Source organism: Actinia tenebrosa, unplaced genomic scaffold (genome assembly GCF_029948245.1).
Source record: "Actinia tenebrosa isolate PJP-AT-01 unplaced genomic scaffold, QUT_ActTen_1.0 PGA_scaffold6__47_contigs__length_16458017, whole genome shotgun sequence".
NCBI lineage: Eukaryota > Metazoa > Cnidaria > Anthozoa > Actiniaria > Actiniidae > Actinia > Actinia tenebrosa.
The window spans coordinates 2,465,931-2,484,630 of record NW_028292583.1 but is presented as its reverse complement, the minus strand read 5'-3'; the positions used below and the strand labels follow the sequence as shown (position 1 = coordinate 2,484,630).

Here is an 18,700-nt window from a genome sequence, read left to right as displayed (position 1 = left end):
CCCTCTGAATAGTACGATAAAATTCTGTACCAGTTGAGAGCCTGATTCTTTTTTATTTCGTTGCATCTTTGCGCACGTTAATTCGGATCAGAAATAAACAGAACTAAAAGGGGTCCAGTTCTGATTAACCACGAAAAATCCAAACCCGAAAAGAATTCTATTAATCTGTCCAATGCGTCAAACTAATATCTGAATACATATTACGGAACTCTCAGAACTCGAGTGCATTGCAAATTTGCAAAGTTTAAAGCGCCGATTTCTGAATTCCAGATTTTTCCCGCCATTTCGATGATGACGTCCGACGTCACATTCCACTTGCGGCACGTTTTTTGTCAAATGAACGTCAAATGAACGATCCTTTTAGTTTTGTTATGTTAATCTCAAAATCATTCTTTTCAACTAAAGGAAGTTCTATTGTTCTTAAAGTCAAAAAGAATAGATCCACTGTTCATCTATTTACTTCACAAATAACTTCTTCTGACAGTTCACACCAGAAATTGAAAAACGTGGTTGCTAATCTATTGAAAACAATTTGGCTCTTATATTCGATGTATACGTAGTTCGTCTTTCAAACGCTGGAGTTGACTGAATCGAACTTCGCTTTATTTGGCTATCAACCCAGCAGGCAACCAGGTTAAGTGCTGGGAGATTTGATCTTATCACTTCAGTTTGTTTTCTTCAATTGAAGAGTTTCAAAGACTGACAAGCAGCCGATTGGTTTGCTACGCATGAAGGCAACCTTGGTATCTTTTCAAAACTACTTTTACGGAGCGCTGAACAAAGAGAGAAAACCATTGACATCCAACTTGAAACCCTTACCAACAACTTGAAGGTTACCCGAGAAAGTAAAGCACACTTTTAAGGTAAGAGGAGCAAAGATATATTCACATATATATAATATATATTTACCAATGCAGCGTTTATAAACTTTTTTTTTTGGCACCGTACTTTCTTTTCATTCATTTGATTGGTCACGGCGTTGTCGTCTAGGCTCCATACACATACGAGTCCATAACAGACAGTACTTCACCAATCCTTACTATAGACTGCTCGAAAAAATAAATAGTAGAACTTAAAACTGTTCATCCAATTTAATGCTTGAAACCGGATTGGAATTATAAAACTTAGTAAACTTGATATATACTGATCTTATTGAAGGCTTTAGGTCTATAATTATGAACTTTTCAAACGTTAATATAATGTATACTAGCGGTAAAATGGTAAACCTGTTCTCGGACTCAACATTTTTACTTGTTTTTTCCCAATGGAATTATTTTCTTACTCGAACGGAAAATGATGTTTACATATATATTTATATACATATGTATAGATGCAAGTTACTGAAGACTTAGCATGAAGCCATTTGCATGGCTAATGAATGTCTTTTTGCTAATAGAGTAATAATCGTTAATAAAGAATTATCAGGTTTGTTTTGAACAAATGTGCCCTGCCTTGTTGTTGTCGTCTCAAGTTAAGAGTGGTTTCTGTGTTAAAGTTACTAGTATTCTCTTCAACACGTGTGCCATGGCCGTTACCACTCGATGTTTTGTGTTGATATGCATGGACGAACACTAACATAAACTCTATCAAGCTCGTGCCCAAACAAAACTCCTTACACCAGATACACGTCTAATTCTGACCGGTTTCTTTTAGTATTTTATGGGGTTCAGTAGAAAGTTATAACCCAGCATTACTTATACGACAGCTTAAGCTCGCCACTATTATTTATGCAACGATATTGCAAGTTTGACAGTGGCTTTGTTTACAGTATTGTAAAAAGTAGAGCTATGTATAGATATTCTGTATTTGAATAAATTTTGTCGCAAAGAGTTGTTGGGTGTTGAGAGCGTTAAACTGGTACTTAGTTTTAGTCGAAAGAACCTGCTAGCGACACCTGTGTATGAAATACCCACGTGCTGGGACCGCGCCAGAACACATGGCTGGCTTAACTTAACGTGTAGCGTACTAGCATATGACACTTGACTTGGATCTTCTTAAATAAAAAGGTCAATATTTTTTTCTTGATCATATCAACAAAGATCTTTGTAAGGGTTGTTGACTGACTTAATGTCCTTAATATGCTGCACAATGAATGTGATAACCAAGGACTCATACCAAATACTTATAGCATGTACCACTCATAATTCATTTCAAATTGCTGAACATCAACGTTCCTTTTCTAGAATGAATTTAGAGTGTTGCTCCACGGAAGATAAGCCAATTAGTTCTAATCATTTTAATACTGAACTCAGTTGGTAAGAGCGTCGGTCTGTTGGGCGAGAGGTCGTGGTTCATTCGAGCTTAGGCTGGACCAACACTCAGGGTCTTAAAATAACTGAGAAGGGGTGCCTTTGCAATTACACTTGAAAAGGGTTAGACCTTCAAGTCTTCTCGGACAAGAAAGGCCCCGTCTGTCTTCACTTTATAACCCTGCATAAGGGTTATAAAGTGAAGACGATAAAGACGCTGGTGACGACCATCTTCAGTGCCCGTGGTAACACCAAAGGGCCTACAGCAATCATATGGCTATGCTGTTATGGCGTCCCTGCCCTCACGGGAAAATATAATAAAATAAGAAATAATATGGCTTGTGAGCGGTTGGTTGGGGGAGAGGTTGAGGGAAGCAGGGACGAGGGGGATGGAGAACGAGCTAAGGGAAGAAGAGCAGTGTGTACCTCTTGTTCCTTCCCCTTTTGGCTTACACCTCACGAAACCGCCCGGAGAGCCTGTCCCTGACCACCATCACATCACACATAGTCAATCTCTTTTATGATGTTATGGAAGTACTTCATTAAGAAGAACATGTTTTAAGATGGAACGTAGGTTGCCGATCTCATTTTACAAGGAAACCTTCGTGGGAATACAGGGAAAGTTTATGAGAACGGATGAAAAGGTGAATAAAGTGGGAGAATCTATTTTCGCTCCTAATTTTATCAGTTACTGATCTAGTGTTCTGTAGCATGTATTCGGCTGTGAAGTGACCATATAGGTTGAAGACATTGTAGATTGTAATGAAAGCTATATGATTGACGGAACGAATAACCAATTTATTCGCATTTATATAGTGCGAAAGGAGATATTTAGCCTCATCGAGCGGAATATCTCCTAAGTTCACACTCGAATTAAGAATTTGATTTTTACGGAAAGAGGATAACCAAACTGAGAACCTGGAGAAAAACCCTCGAAGCAAACGAGAGATCTAAGCAAAATAAAATTAAGAAGAAAAAAAAAAAAAACTCGAAAATTAATTAACCAGTTGAAGACGACCTTCCTCGATATATAATACTTTCTAACCTGTTTTTAAAGAACCGTTGATATGTCTAGCCCTGAGGATATGTAGAGGGAGGCCTCAAATATGAAATAATAACTAAGAGTGTGACTTGTACAACATGCACGTATAATGCTAAGTCACGGCCCGGCGTCAACCAATCAAACTAGTCTCTGCTTTTTGATAATGTAGCCAATGACTTCAAGAAGCCATTTTCAGTTCAGATTCTAGAAGTAGCTATCAGAATGCAAGTATTAATGGCAACAGATTGTTTTTTGAATAATGTCTCTATTAAAATAAAACGATTACTAACAGCCTAGGAATCTCTGCATGACATAATTATAAGTTGATAAGATAGCAAAGGTCTTTGCATGCAGAGGTCTATAAGAACAGTAAACCACATAATTGCCTTGCCATCGCTTGGATAGAGGTGTGGGTCAAAATTAACTGACCAGTGGCCTGCAATTATAATTAATCTCAATAATACTTTTATACATATTCATCTGTGCATGTTGGGATTTAGAAATAATAAATAATTTTGAACCCAGTTTGGATCTTCAGAATATCTCATGACGCTTTGGTCTTCTTCAGTATTGGTATTTGAATGACATTAATTTAGTCAGACAATAAGCCTGAAGCGAGATGACGTTTTACCCCCGACTCTATACCATAATAGTTTTTAAAATTCTTTCATATCAAAATTTTTGATTCCTTAGAGAATACAGGAACAATAGTCATAATTAAAGAACAAAAGCAGTGTGAAAAGGATTATGGTCTAGAGACGGGGGTAAAACGTCATCTCGCTTCAGGCTTATTCAGGGATAGAAGAAACGTAACGGAGCTATCATCTTGCGCGTTAAGTCATGTGACATCAACAAGGTCCTAAAATAATCTATAATGATATCTGCAAGCTTGAGGTAAATGTTTACTGCCATGTATGCACAGCACATTGAATTTGTGACAAAAATGAGACTGGATTTACATACTCATTTGTGAGAAGATGCGCGGTCGTATATCTGTTCGTCTAACAACCAGAGCGAGGCAAGCATGGGGTGGTGCAACATGCATCGAACATATTACTTTCTGAAAAACCACAGAATATTATTTTTATGTTTTTAACGAGCTTTCGAAAGTCTTATAACAGTGACTACGGAGAGTAAGAACTTGGTTATACTTGAGTAGTCTTACTGGTCAGCGCAGTAGAATATTAGAGTACCAGTAGAGTATATTAGAGTATTAGATAGTCAGTAGAAGTGCGTCTATACAGCTACCGTAGTTCACCTATGATATTCCAAGGAAGTCATCAGTGTACCATATTGCAATCCATCATTTTTTCGAACGGGTTTTATGAGTAATCGCGGTGGTTATTTCTTGTCTTGAAAATTTTTCACATGTGATGATCTATAGGTAGAAGGTAAACCTTTGTTTTCGTTCAAAGGTAAAACCCCTAAGCAGTGCAATGTTCACAAATAATTGAAACGACAAAGGCATTCAAGAATATGTCATGAAATTTTGTTTCACCAGCCATGGATGTATGGAACGGGTTTTATGTAAATATATCAGACCAGAAGGTTGTATTCGAATCAAGTGATAAAAGAATGGGATCCCTGTGTTGTTGATCTTTGACATATCGGTCTGTTATAATCTTTTGGCTTCAATTTCCAACACGACTTATCATCGCCGGTTATAACCCCTAAATGGTACAATAAAAACATTATGTTTCATCTGCAGAGCAAACAGCTTGTTTTATTACCAAGTAAAGTAAACAAAGTTTCCAAATTAGTTATGTATATTTATTTATTTATTTGTCTACAATAATAGAAAGAACCAGAACAGAACTACAAAGAATAACAAAAACGAAACGAACCATAATGGCGAACATACCATTCCTTATCTACCTTATCTACCAAGCTTGCCATCCAATTGTCAATCCATTGAAGGTCGTGCTAAACAGCGCAAACCTTTTCTTGCAAGCTTCTCTTTAATTCCTCCCGGCATATGCATTACAGTGACAAGATCAGAGTTGAATCACAATTTCAGTGAGGGATTTTGTAAAGCGAATATCTTCGTCTCTGACAGAGTTAGTAGTATTGTATGGTACACGTGGGATATGACTGACGCGTGGGATTGCTATGTGAAGTCCAATCATTTTTGTGGTCATTTAGAGCTAATGTACAAAACTGCTGAAATGCCATACTTGACAAACCCAGTAAACACTGTCCTAACTGCAACCCTTGGAAGAATAGCAACAGTTACTCCATACTCAAAACACTGCAAGACTCACTGGCAAAGTAAGACAGCCCTTAGTAATTATTATCTCTTAAATAAAATTATATTGCTGTGCTGTAGTGTCAAGATAATCAGCCTGATGACCTCGAGGAGCTATTAAACGCTCTTAAATACAGCCCGTTTGTGAAGCACAATCCAAACAAATTTTGTTTGCATGTTGGATGCAGTTAAGAAATGCATTTTTAATATTTGTAGAGATGAGGTTATTGAGTAAAACTAAATAGGCGATATCAGATAGAGCTCGATGGAAGCATCTTATATAAAATCACCTTGAATCTAATCTATGAGGACCAGACGAGCATGGGAGTTACTGTAATCAGGAGTAAAATATATAATAACATTGAAAGTTAATTCGCAGAGTTTCAGTGCTCTCGGCATCTATCTTCAAATTCTGTTAACACTAAGAATCTTTATTGTCTTTAGTTACGATTTTCTGTCTTATACCATCAATTTTTTAAGATTCTGTAAGTACGTATCATTGTAGGAATATGTACAATGTATGTACATCGTACAATTTTGAGACCACCATGTCAGGCTATGGTGCAAATCTGTTTATCTTCTGATGATTTATTTCGTTGTTTTAAACTCGATTATAAAAAAAGGTCTTTGGTAAGAATGTTTTCATTTAAACTAAATTGTACGGATGAATTTTAGACTGGCTGCACCTGGGGAGGGGGGAGGGGTGGAGTGAAAGCACAGGAAATGGAGTATATAGCTATAACCAACGTGAAAATATTCAGCGTCTCTTGTATTTCAGGGAATGTAGGCCCTATAAAGACTGTCTTTACCAACTCAGTAGCATTGGGAACGTTGATAAAAATAAAAGCAACCTTTTTTTTGAAGCCACGTTCAGTTGGAAATTGTTTTCAAATTGTATTTCCTTGTCAACGTATCAGAATTAAAAATAACTGTCAAAAAAAAAAAAGAGTTATTGTCAATCTTTATTCCAGAGACTGCATCGACAGTGCATGGTTGTATCGCTTCTGAATTACTCTCATTTAGGATTTATCGACAACGACTCGGTCCGAATTTATGTATGCATCGTCAGACTCAGTATCTGTGACATTTTTAACAATATTTTTACGTATTTTAAAGAGTGGGAAAAATAAAATCACCCTGGAGTACTGACAAACGAAAAAAGATTTGTTATTTAGTAAAAACTGTGAAGGCATGGTCAGTATAGAGTGATCAATGTTGATGGAATTACTTTGACATTCAACGATAATGAAATAAATGTATTTGTTTTCAATGTTCTTTCATTACTCCCGGCCAACCCATCTGTGTTTATACTGACCACACGGAGATTGTTGACATTGCATCGACACCACAGCTGGCACCGTGCTATATCTATTTTCTGAATCATGTACGAAATGACATCTATAACAAATGAAAATATGCTATTTTCCTCTGGGGTAAACCCATTATCTCAAAATCATAGAACCGTCCCTGGCTTGTATGGGAAGGTAGATCAGATGTTACATAAAAAATGGGCGCCGACAATTAGGTATATTTTAGGTATAGCATATTCTCTTGGGTATAGTAATCATGACGTCATGAGAACGGAATTGGCGGTAGAAGCAAACGTTTTATGTATTTATAGTCCATGGTTATTACAAATATATATCACATGAGATTGCATGGTATACAGGCTAGGCAGTTAATATGTAGTAATATAGTTGCCTGAATATAATGGAGAGGGACGTGGTAAGACTTATCAAACTTTGCTCGATTTTTTTGTGATTAGCCAATGTAATTTAGGATTTCAGTAGGAATTCCCTCGTAAAGAACGCTGACTGCGAAGGACATTCGGGAATGTTCGTTCAAAGAAATGTAAAAGAACCATCCGCAGCACTTTTATAACCTTGAAGATGGCCGCAATGACGACAGCTGGACCGGTTTAATATCAAAACAAAAACAGAGTTGGAAAACTATATTTATTGAAATAAATGTCTTTGTGAAAGATGTCTTAAATTAGATCATCTTCAGAGCAGAGAGAGTATTGCATGATCATGGAGTATATCATTGACTTTTGCTGGTTTCATTGGGTTTTAAATCGTTTTAAGAATTAATGTATAGATGTAGTGCGCATGCCTCGTCTATGACGGTGTACCAATCAAACGTTAGAAGAGTCAGAAGTTAGTACAAAGTATTACACTCCTTTGAAAACTAAAGTTATGAAATTTGCTCATGAAAATTGGTGCTGGACACCTTAATTTTATCATGGCTTATGGAAAATTACGAGTTGGAATTACCAGTAGATTTTTCTTCAATCTAAATATAAATATTTTGGAAAGAAAGAAAGAAAGAAAGAAAAAAAAAAAAAAAAAAAAAGAAGAAGGAAAAAACAACTGCTTTCAAAAATTGTTTATGTGCCAATTTCCGTCAGGAAATTCTAGAAACGTATTCTAGAGTCATCGACAATTTTGATCACAAGAGAACTAACTACCTTGCCCAAAGTCCCAAACTGATGGTACGGCTTCTCTGGGTTTATAAATCTGACCTTTTACTAAAAACCTTTCAGTCACTGTTGGCTTGTTTTCTCCTCTCTGCTTCATCTCGTGTAAGATAAAACGCACATTTTAGATTTGTTCTGATCGTTGGTTGTGTCTCTGGTTAACCAAAACAGATCATAAACTTATAAATATTTTGAAATTAAATGTTGTCGTTTCCCCCCTTTTGCTTATTTTTACATCATTGTATAGATTATTGTATCGACTTTTTGTGCCATAAAATCGATAATACCATGACATATTAGTCAATCCATCAAATTATAATTTCCTGAGATCTATGTTGATACGATAACGAGCATTTCCTCCAATTGTATACACGGAAAGAAACAAAAGAAATGTTTAGTACTCGGGTGGAAATTGGCAGTAGACATTGTTTACATAGCAAGACAAGGGTAATAAGGATAGCTTACATACCTGAGCGCGCAATTCGCGAGCTGAATTTGGAAGCGAGCACAGTGCATGCTTTTCGCATCCCTGTGCTACTTTTAAAGTGTTTCGAAAATAACATCGAATAATAATACCAATATTATTACCTTTAGCGGCAAATCTAGATGTGAGAGACTATTCAAGGTAGGAAATTAGTAGAGTTTCTTGTTTGAATTCAAGACTAGTGACGACCAGTGACGAGTGGTTTAGTAGGCACTTTCTATCGATAACTGCGACTTTAAACGGCTAAGCTCTTAAAGTCAAAATAACATTTTATCATTTAATTATTTATTTGGAAGATTTGTTTTGGAAATGCCATTTGTTATTGCCTGAAAGGACAACTATTTTATTTCTCTCGCAGCGGGCTTCCTGCGTGTATTATGAAGTTAGTTACAAGTTTGCATGTAGGTATAGTATTTTCTCACATGGGTTGATGGAGTGGATGGGATTGACCCTGACAAAACACTGGTACATGATACTACATAGCATATCTGAGATAAGATTAGTAATCTGTAGATGGATGCAGTGTCACAATAACAAAAGTGCCGACGATAAAGCATGTATACCGAAAATCGTTTTATCCAAACAAATAATTTATGTTAGAGATTGTTTTTCTTTCAGGTACAATGATGAGGGTACAATTATTTGCAATAAAGAACCTTCTAGTATTGACTGGATTTTGTGGAGTGATAAACCTGATCTACTTGCTATTATATGCTGGTCTGGAAAGCAATGTAGACAGATATCCTAGCCGACTTCTAGGGAGGCAAATATCAAGTATAGACGAGGACAATAAGTACCCAACTACAACTAACTACGGTCACTTGGAGATGATGAACTCTGACCTGAAAGAAATCCTCGATCGTTACTCACTGTCTATGAACACTCTTGGAAAGAACTACGGACAAGCACAACATACGAGGGAAAGAGTAAACAGAGGGTACCTACGCAAAAAGGCTACTAAAATCGTTAAAATGTCAAAGTGTGCAAGTCCACCGTTTCTTTTGATCCAAGTCCATTCCAGTCCAGGGAATTTTCTGAGCAGAGAAGCGATACGGCTTTCATGGGGAAAGCCAGAAAATGCTATCAATCAAGGAAGTTGGAGTAAATCTAAGAGGTATGTTAACGTCAGTTCTTCACAGGGAGAAATACTCGAACTAAAATGTCTGATCGAAATGTACCAAAAATGTAGTAGCTATAAATAGGGGTTGCCAGACACGCGTTGTCATAGTAAGAGACAGTCACTATACCTCAGTAGGCAATGATTTTTATAAAAGGCCATGCCATGCAATGATAGATAACAGCCCGATGGACCTTCTAGATAAAAATCCATATCTTTATGTTCTTACCCATGTACTGATGTAGACTTAGTTAGGAAAAAGGCACACTGTCTGGTCTAGTCTCTCTATGGGCCTTACTCACGAAGCAGCCAGGTTGACTGGAGCAAAAGTTTTCCCCAAGCGTAGCCTCGCCTTCAAGTGCTCGAGAATAAATTTATGCAGGTTAAACAATAAGCTTTATTCTCATTGGAATAAACATGGCTACCGCGTACCGAGTCCCATAAGGCATGACGATTGAATTGAGTATAAGGATAATAACCCATTTAAAAAAAATCACAGGAATTGTCGCCAAACTTTTGTACTTTTATTTTTCAGATCTTGGAAAACTGTGTTTTTGGTTGCCAAGAGCAATAATTCCCGAATCAACCACCTCCTTCGGCAGGAAGCACAATTCTACGATGACATCATCATTGGGGATTTTCCTGACACTTTTAGACATTTATCGCAGAAAATGCTTCTAGGTATTGAGTGGTCACTACATTATTGCCGCCCAAAATATCTTCTCAAAACAGATGAAGACTGTTATATCAATATTATATCGCTTTTGCTATGGTTAAGCGATCATCATAATGTCAACAGTTCAAAGGATTTGTACCGTGGCAAGGTTCAAAGAAACATGCAAGTAGAGCGAGATGAAGACAGTAGGTACTATGTTTCCGAGAAAGATTTCCAGGGGATATTTTACAAACCGTATATTTCCGGTGGAGGATATTTGTTTAGCGGGAACTTGCTGCCAAGACTTTATGAAGCTACGAATTTTGTTCCTCTTATTCCGATTGAGGATGCTTACTTCGGGATGCTTATGGATCGTTTAGGTGTAAAGCCAGAAATGGATTTGAGATTTCTACCTTTTGTCAGTTGTGAACGGTCTTATGAGACGCTGTTTGAGCGACCGATGTGTCATTTCAAGGACCCATTTGTGATCCATGGAGTAAATGAAGTGCAACAGATCCACATGCATTACAATGTTTTGATCATGAATTTTATGCCAACGGTATGCTCCTATGTGGAAAGTCAAAGTGACCATAGTTACCTAAAAAGAATATGCTGACACTGCAATAAGTAAGGACGTTTTTTGCACGTGTGTTCTTGTTCGTCTTAGAAAAGACTTTAACTATTTAGCGTTAGAAGGACTATTAAATTAAACAAGACTTAAGACATTTTAAGCTTGTCATCGGCCTATTTCTAACGGAATAAACCTTCCAAAAATAAACAGAGCATTCATCCGGACAGAAAGTGGATCAGTAGGAGAGCGTCTAGGGGAGTGTAAGGAGAGACATGTCTTCTCTATTGTGAATCATTCTGTCATTTCAAATTCTCTTGGGAAAGACGAGAACCAAGGTAACCACACCGGCCCTGTAAACGCTGTAAAGGCTGAGCTAAAAGGAAGTAAATATATTTTTACACATTACTACACAGTAAAGCTTTTATCTTATCTAATAAGGTATGCTTTTGGGAGTGAATAAAGTATATAAAAATCGAAGGAATATTTTCTTACTCAAATTGCCATCAGAGATGAACCATTCTGTTCAAGTTTAGATATTAATAGAATTTATTTTTATGATTATATAGACTAATAGGTATTGATTTTTGAATAAAGGAAAATATCTGTTTTACTAGCCTCCGCCCATTAGAATTTAGCGTGATTGGGTCTTTCTTTGCGGAGTGAAGCGGAGGGAGGAAACCCAGATGGCCCGGTGAAAAACCCTCGAATCAATGAAGCGAGTAAACAAACTCTACTTACATTGCAGTGCTAGTCAAGGAAACCGAGACCCTAGAGGCGAGTGCGCTTCTGCTATATGGTTCGCCTTGACAGGGAACAACCCCTCCCATCTAAATGATAATAAGCGTTTTATAACGAATCAACAATCGATCTCCGACACAAATGAACATGGATCATCCTTACCCCCATCCCCACCGTTGTATTTGCCATCCCATGCAAACCCAATATTGTCGCTACTTTGAAATATACTAAACAAATCAGCGTCTTCATCGTCAATGATGGCCCAGCAATCTCGATCCTTGTCACAAAAGAGGTATTGCAGCACAAGCGTAGACAGTGCAAGAGCAAGGATCTCTGGAACTTCTGTGACGCCACTGGACATGACGAATTTACCGTCACTGATATGAAGGTAAATGTACGACATGTTCTGTTGATCGGAAAGCGACGAAGGTACTTTCAGCATGTACAAGGAATTCTTGAACTTTTGAACAGGACAATAGCAATTGGTATTGTCGCGCAAAAGAAACAGTTTAAATGCCAAAACGGCAGATTTTCCTTTGCCAAAACGAGGTGGTAAAGGCACTTTACGTCCAAGACACAAGCCCCAGTCGTTCTGACCCCGAATGAGCATGGCATTTTCTGCTGTATAATTAGAAAAATAAGCACACCCACGGGATGAAGCCAAATCGGTCTTGTATGGCAATGCATTGGAAGGCAAAAGGTGACTTGTCGCAGCAACATTTCCTTTACTATCTAAGATTTCAACGGCATAAAATACGTCTGTAGTAGCAACAGATCGTACAATCCGGGATACAAAGGCCTTTTCTCCTCTATAATTTAGTATCGGGTAGGTCATTACTTCAGATGGTGTCTTGGGTGCAATAATGGTCGACAAGGATAACATGAGAGTAGGATAAGAGAGAGCACTACAAATGTGTTTAAACTTTGCAAAGCCGTACTCTGGGCTAACCTGAAACACATAGTGTCCACATCCAATGGGCGATACTGACAACGTCACTCGCATATGTGGACCATCACGTGGAAAATTCAGGGGCACACAAATCTTCCGTTTTTTCTCATCTTTGCTTGGCGAAGGCTGAAAGTCTTTTGGTTCCAAATGCTTGAAGATATCAAGATCTGTTTTCCCAATCAAGATTTTTTCGGAATGTAGTCTGGTTCGGTCGATCTTGTACAAAGATACGTTAATTGTTTTAGTATCTGATGTGCTGGAGTTGGTTTGAACCAATGTAGAGTGACCATCACCAATTGTGTATGTGGTGATATCTTCTGAGTTTTCCTGATCTTCTGTTTGCGCTGGTGCATCTTCTAATAACGAATACATTTGGTGAGTAAACACTGAAACCTTGCTTTTTCCTTTGGCCTTTTGCTTGTCCGATGGAAAATCTTCGAGCTGAACATATTGAACTCCATTCTCTTTGTCCATCGAGAAGAAATTATTATTGCTAGATTTATCTTCATCTAACTTTATCTTTTCTTTGTAAATCTCCTCTCCTTCAGATCCCACGAAAACCAGCAAATAATAGTTGTGGTGATCAAGATCTTCCAAGTCAATCTGAGTAACTGATATACCATAATCCTGGCGAAGCATAGCAAAGCGATCGATGTGCTTCTTATCAATAGAATTTGTTATTGATAAATATGACGGATCTCCTCTGTAAAGTGTTCCAGGTTTATGGTACTCGAGACCAGCTTCAGTCCAAATCTTTTTTGTGGCTTCTTCAATTTGACATTGGCGACCTAGATTATCTGTCGAGTCCAAAAGGTCAAAAGGGCTCGCAATCTTACCAAGCATTACAGTTATTTGATAGTTATAGAATATAGGATTCAGCTGATGTGAATACATGACAAGCTGTACGTCGACAGGTGGGCAAAGCATCAAAGAAGGATCCTTCATTTGTAGACTCAGATGTGTGACGTAACGCAGCGTCGCCGAGTCCAGGAACTTCTCATCCTGGTAATGGGGGAGAGAGACTTGATAATAAAAGTTGCGCAGTTTAGTAGACAGCCGAGTAAAGTCATGTCTAAGCTTGGGTTTATATTCTTGAACATCTATAGATCGGTCTAAGTCAAGATCAAATGGTTCTTTGTTTACGTTAGACTGATCCCATAGTTCTTTAGTTAACTGTCTAGCCGCCTGGAGTGTTTTTCCTGATTTCAAAGCATGGTTAGGAGCATTACCAATAAGACAAATACAGTCGTTCACGTAGTTTTCAGGCATCAACATGTGAAGATACCACACCCATGCCACGTCCAAAGGTGCAGCCCACTCGTCACATGACATGGTGCCATGTTTCTTACACAGAGGTAACCAGTACATCTCATAGCGTCTGACAGCATTAGGAAGGTGTTCTCCATGTATCAATGAAGGGTATTTTACTACTGATGCCAAAAAGCTGAGATTATCCTTTGTTGATGATATGTAAGTTTTCCTGTCGACTTCATTCCACTGTTGAAGATACTTCTCTGCCTTGCTCATGCTGAAGAAACGAAGATAAAATTAAATATCTCATTACAAAAATCAATAAATATTGGCTGGGATTGCAGACTTGAGCATAGAGTTTTACCTCAGGCTCAGTGATTATTGTGCCAGCGGAAGACTCGCAGTTCGGTAACTATTCACAGATAACTTAATCACATCGCCTTCGGCGAATAATTGTTTAATAACCGGGATTTTACGGTAGCAAGAGAATATTAGGTAAGAGACCACATCTCCAATACATGGGTTTCTAACCATAAACGTTTTTTGAAAATCTATTTTTAGCTTCGCGTACAAGCCTAATCTATTTTTAGCATGCGATTCCTGATTGGTCAGAGTTGTAGTGACTTCAATGCGAGCGAAAAATGCTTAGTTTCCGAAGACGCCTGGGAAGGAAACTGCGATAAAAATAGTGATGAAAGTAGCAAAGAACCTACAGTGAAGACAGCGAAAAAAGCATTTATCGTAGCGTTTTCGATAGTAAATAAAGTTTAAGTTTAAGTGATTAAGAAGATGATGAATGAGAAGAGTATTTTGTTTCACACACGAATCAGAAAAAAATATTTGCACCGAAATGTACTGAAGAAAAATGTCTGTTATCACAGAGGAAAAAACTACAAAAGGCACTGAAATGATTTTTCACAATTATTTAATATGTTTGGCTTGCCAAAATGCGGTATATCACTTTATGCAAAAGATTATCCATTGAGAAAAGGTGAATTAATTAAAAAGTTTGACAAAATTAAAACTTTCTTTCAAATTTTCATTGCATCTTGAATTTTCGCTTCGCCTCGCCTTTTATCATAGCTTTTCAACTCATCTAAAGTCTCCATCAGACAATAGAAATAGAATCACATGAAATATCGGCCAACTAAAAAGCGAATCAAATTTAGTTTTGAGGATTCAAACTAATAGAAAAGAGATTGCTTTTACCTGCTTGAGGGGGGTTTTACTTGCGATTTTTTCCCGCCAGATTCTCTCAGTTCGGCGTATTTGTGCGTATTTATGTTTAATTCTTCTATTCCGAGCAGCTAGACTGTTTTCAGCTATCTTAAAACCTCTTCCTTTTACTGGTAAACAACTGATTCCAACAGATGCCAAATTTCCTCTCAAGCTTAAAAGTTTTTGAACTTTTGACTCAGTGAATTCAACAAGTTTGTTCATCGAAAATCCTCTTTCGTAAACGAGTCCAATCTACCTTCAGTTTAGATGTCCAAAAGATAACTTGTCATTTTGAAAATACTGAAGTTCAGGTCAGAAGTATGTGTGTTTGGGATACAGCAATATTTACTGTATTTCAGTTGAGGTAGATTAGTGTGGAAAACTAACAGTCTCATCTATAACTGCAATCGACTCCAAAAAATGAGTCTTAATCGAGCGACTATTGTTTTGATTTAAAAACAAGCTTGAATTATGTTGTCTCAGCTGAGTATTTTTTACATATGCTGTTATAATGGATTCCTTCAAAAACCTTTCAGAATTTCTCAAGGAATTCCTCTAAACACATTTTCTAATAAAATTGAATGAAGTTTTGTTTGCCGATCTCTTGTGTACCCATGACGTCACTACAATCTGACCAATCAGAAATCACATGCTAAAAAAGCTCAGGCTTGCGCGCGGAGCTCAAAATGGATTTTCAAAAAACTATCATAGGGCACAGAGATATGCTCTCTTACTTAATAATCTCTTGACGGTAGTTATATCTAAAAACAAATTCTTGGGTAAATCGACATTTTCATTTTGCTCAACATGGAAAACAGTCTGCCCAAGTGTTGTTCAGCAAGAGGGACTGTTTACAGTCTAGTTCAGCACATGTTATCTTAATTTTTCAATCATGCTATTTCTGACAGGCGGAAACATAATTGACATTCTATTTCAGTTATTTTTATTCTGATATTTCCATCCGGCTTTTGCCCTTCTTTGTTTCCAACATCTTCCATAATCACTAACTTATTTATACCGTGGCGTTGTAGGAGACTAAATCTTCCTGAGTAAAAGACTGACATTTTTTAAAGCCAATCAAAGTTCAACAGGCTAATCAACTTCAGATTAAAGTATCGTATATTTTTAGTAGGTTTGAAGGACTCGCTGACTCGTGGTCATTAACATCTACAAAAGAAAAACATTAATATTCCGGAGGCGTGGGTAAATTACCTTTCGATTGAAAAAAGTAGCTCTTATTTTGAAATGTTGGTTATGACGTTCCTAAATTTTATCGTTGGAAAAGAAAATCAAATATTGTGAGCCAAAAATTGAGGCAAATTTAAGATTAACCATGAAAAAAAGGGAACAGAACAAACAAAGCTGAAATTTGTAATCGCATTAGAAATATAATGCGCTGTGGATAAAATCGAGTCCATACGTGTTCTTTGGCGATCGTGGTCATACATACTAACATATATACATACATTAATTTATTTAACAATGCAGGTTTTTTTATATGGCAACTATTACAGCTGATGTGGTCGATTTTGTGTACGAATAATGGCATTCAATGCCGCTATAAAGGAGTGCTCCATGAATGCATAATAAAATCATTGAGTTTGAAGTGGGGAATTTCTATCTTTGCTGTAAAATGCCGAAAAAGTTTACCCTCTCTGCGCTTTATAAGCTAAGGCATTTGTAACGTACTAAATAGTCTGGTTCTGGAAGACTGTCGAAGATTTTCAGACCATCACTTACCTCATATGACTCAAATACGAGAACAGGGTTTAGTTTGGCCGTGAAAAGGATGGCGATTTATAAACAGATATGAAGCAGCCATCGAAGATGATCATTTTTCTGGCTGCAGCTTGAAAGGTCATCCGAAGTGAAACCCGGATGTGACGTAAAGTCCTGTATCAACAGAGCTGTTTCGGGCTTTCCAATCACCATGAACTATATATCAGCTGAAACAACGTATATGCCGTTCGAGATGAAAGATATGTCATGAAATTAAAAGCGTCTTTTTCAAACAATCCTACAAGAAATGCTGCAATTATCGTGAACACTGAAATCGAGAAGGCTAAAGAATCGTATTATAAGATTGCCTTTTTCATGACAATAAAGGGAACTTAAGGGCGACTTGGAGTATTGTTAATGAGCTCTTTAATGAGTGAATACTGAATGCATATTATTCTGTTCTGGACGTAAACTGCGCGGTGTTTTTTCTCGGTTATCATAAACATCTTGCTAACTGTTTCTCGAAACGAGTCAACTACTTCATCCTCTGACCGTCCTCGATCGATTTCTTCATGTCCCCGTTTGAGAAATGCTATATCCTTGTAGTCTTCAATTAATGATTCCTAGCGGGAAATATTCAATAAATACTCCTTGTATGTGACCTCCAAAACAACAAAAGAGAAAAGGGAACAACAAGAAACCTCTTGCACGCAGGGCTCATATTTCTTGGTAACTTTCGTCGGTCAATGTGCAAAAAATTGTGACGGGTTTCTGGCTTTCATTCATCGTAAGACCTGTATGCTTTAATGTTTTCTATTGACCTAAGATATCTGTATTTCTGTATTCATCTGTCCATTCATATTTTGACATCTCCTTTTCATTGTGCTACGCAATCTCAAGTATCTGATCTTCCGTTACTTCAAAACGCCAGGGCGGTTCAACTGCTATCTTCAAAGTATTGCCTTGCTTGTAGTCCAGATATGACCAATCAAACGGTGCCAGTCAAGAGTCCTTTTCTTTGCTGGTTTTGTCAGTATCTATTGGCATATCAGAATCGTAGTATTGCAAGCATGTTACCATTTTACAGAAATAATGCAATGGATTCCTCAATCTTTTTGCATCAATTGTTTACTCTATCGAGGCACGAATAGATCGCTGTATTCCACTCTGCCCAGATCTATGAATAAAGGGTAAAGCAGTTGGAAAGTTGTTGTTTTTCTGTTGCGAGCATCTGGATCGTCACGATTACGGTTTACCTAGCTGGATCGGTTTGTGTGATAGATAGATAGATAGATATAGGATTACAATAGTGTGACAACATGACAGTGGATAAGACTAATTACATTTTCCAGACTTCAACGGATATGTTGTCCTCTCAGTCGGCCTCTCCAAACGAACGCCATGCAGCAAAAGGTGAAGCTTACTTCGATTTCCACTGCCATTTAAACTTATGTAACCAAGATCTCCTCATCCAAGCCAGATCTTTCTTAAATTTCGGGTCGAAAGACCCCAGGGGGGGGTACTACCACCCCAACTTGGGTAGGGGTGTGCCGCCAGGACCTCAAAACCCTGATCTTATCCCAGACCTAAAATTTTGATTTTACATACCCTACCCCAGACTAAAACTAAGAATTGTACACCCTATCCCAGACTAAAAGACGGAAAATACGTTTTTACAATCGATTGCAATCAATATTTACTAACATTTTTATTGTTTTGGTGTTGGCAGAAAGCGTAGCCTATTCGCCAGAAAAACGACCAAATCGTTAACCCTATCCCAGACTAAAATGATACCCTATCCCAGACAAAATGTCAAAAAAGGATACCCTACCCCAGACCCAAAAGCCGAAAAACCGTACCCTATAGGGCGGCACATACCCGTATAGCAAATATAGTGGAGTACCCCCCCCCCCCCCCGGGCGAAAGACGGACTGATAAGTACCGAAAGGTACTTAGTGTCACTATCTCTGTCTAACGTCATTTCTA

At 37.6% G+C, this 18,700-nt stretch overlaps 2 protein-coding genes across 4 annotated transcripts; one reads left to right on the top strand and one right to left on the bottom strand.

The window, feature by feature from the left end:
• Nucleotides 1-499: 499 nt before the first annotated feature.
• LOC116306010 (beta-1,3-galactosyltransferase 5) lies at nucleotides 500-11,244 on the top strand. Of its 2 annotated transcripts, none has more exons than XM_031716037.2 (3): nucleotides 500-863; nucleotides 9,115-9,610; nucleotides 10,149-11,244. In XM_031716037.2, the coding sequence occupies exons 2-3, from the start codon at nucleotides 9,120-9,122 to the stop codon at nucleotides 10,882-10,884; spliced, it is 1,227 nt and encodes a 408-aa protein (XP_031571897.1). In that variant the 5' UTR covers nucleotides 500-863; nucleotides 9,115-9,119; the 3' UTR covers nucleotides 10,885-11,244. The 2 variants fall into 2 exon arrangements, with proteins under 2 accessions (XP_031571897.1, XP_031571898.1); XM_031716038.2 differs by lacking the exon at nucleotides 500-863 and adding an exon at nucleotides 8,499-8,637.
• LOC116306009 (uncharacterized) lies at nucleotides 10,116-18,162 on the bottom strand. Of its 2 annotated transcripts, XM_031716035.2 has the most exons (4): nucleotides 18,058-18,162; nucleotides 16,736-17,891; nucleotides 11,740-14,054; nucleotides 10,116-11,212 (listed from the first exon to the last, which is right to left on the bottom strand). In XM_031716035.2, the coding sequence occupies exons 2-4, from the start codon at nucleotides 16,738-16,740 to the stop codon at nucleotides 11,139-11,141; spliced, it is 2,394 nt and encodes a 797-aa protein (XP_031571895.1). In that variant the 5' UTR covers nucleotides 16,741-17,891; nucleotides 18,058-18,162; the 3' UTR covers nucleotides 10,116-11,138. The 2 variants fall into 2 exon arrangements, with proteins under 2 accessions (XP_031571895.1, XP_031571894.1); XM_031716034.2 differs by lacking the exon at nucleotides 18,058-18,162 and having other exon boundaries at nucleotides 16,736-18,032.
• Between the last annotated feature and the right edge of the window lie 538 nt (nucleotides 18,163-18,700).

Excerpts from the sequence above, each read along its gene's own strand:
- LOC116306010 (XM_031716037.2), top strand. The coding sequence starts at position 9,120 with ATGATGAGGGTACAATTATTTGCAATAAAGAACCTTCTAGTATTGACT. Across the intron at positions 9,611-10,148 it reads AGTTGGAGTAAATCTAAGAG|ATCTTGGAAAACTGTGTTTT; the intron begins GTATGTTAACGT and ends TTTATTTTTCAG.
- LOC116306009 (XM_031716035.2), bottom strand. Across the intron at positions 11,213-11,739 it reads ATACAACGGTGGGGATGGGG|CTCAGCCTTTACAGCGTTTA; the intron begins GTAAGGATGATC and ends ACTTCCTTTTAG.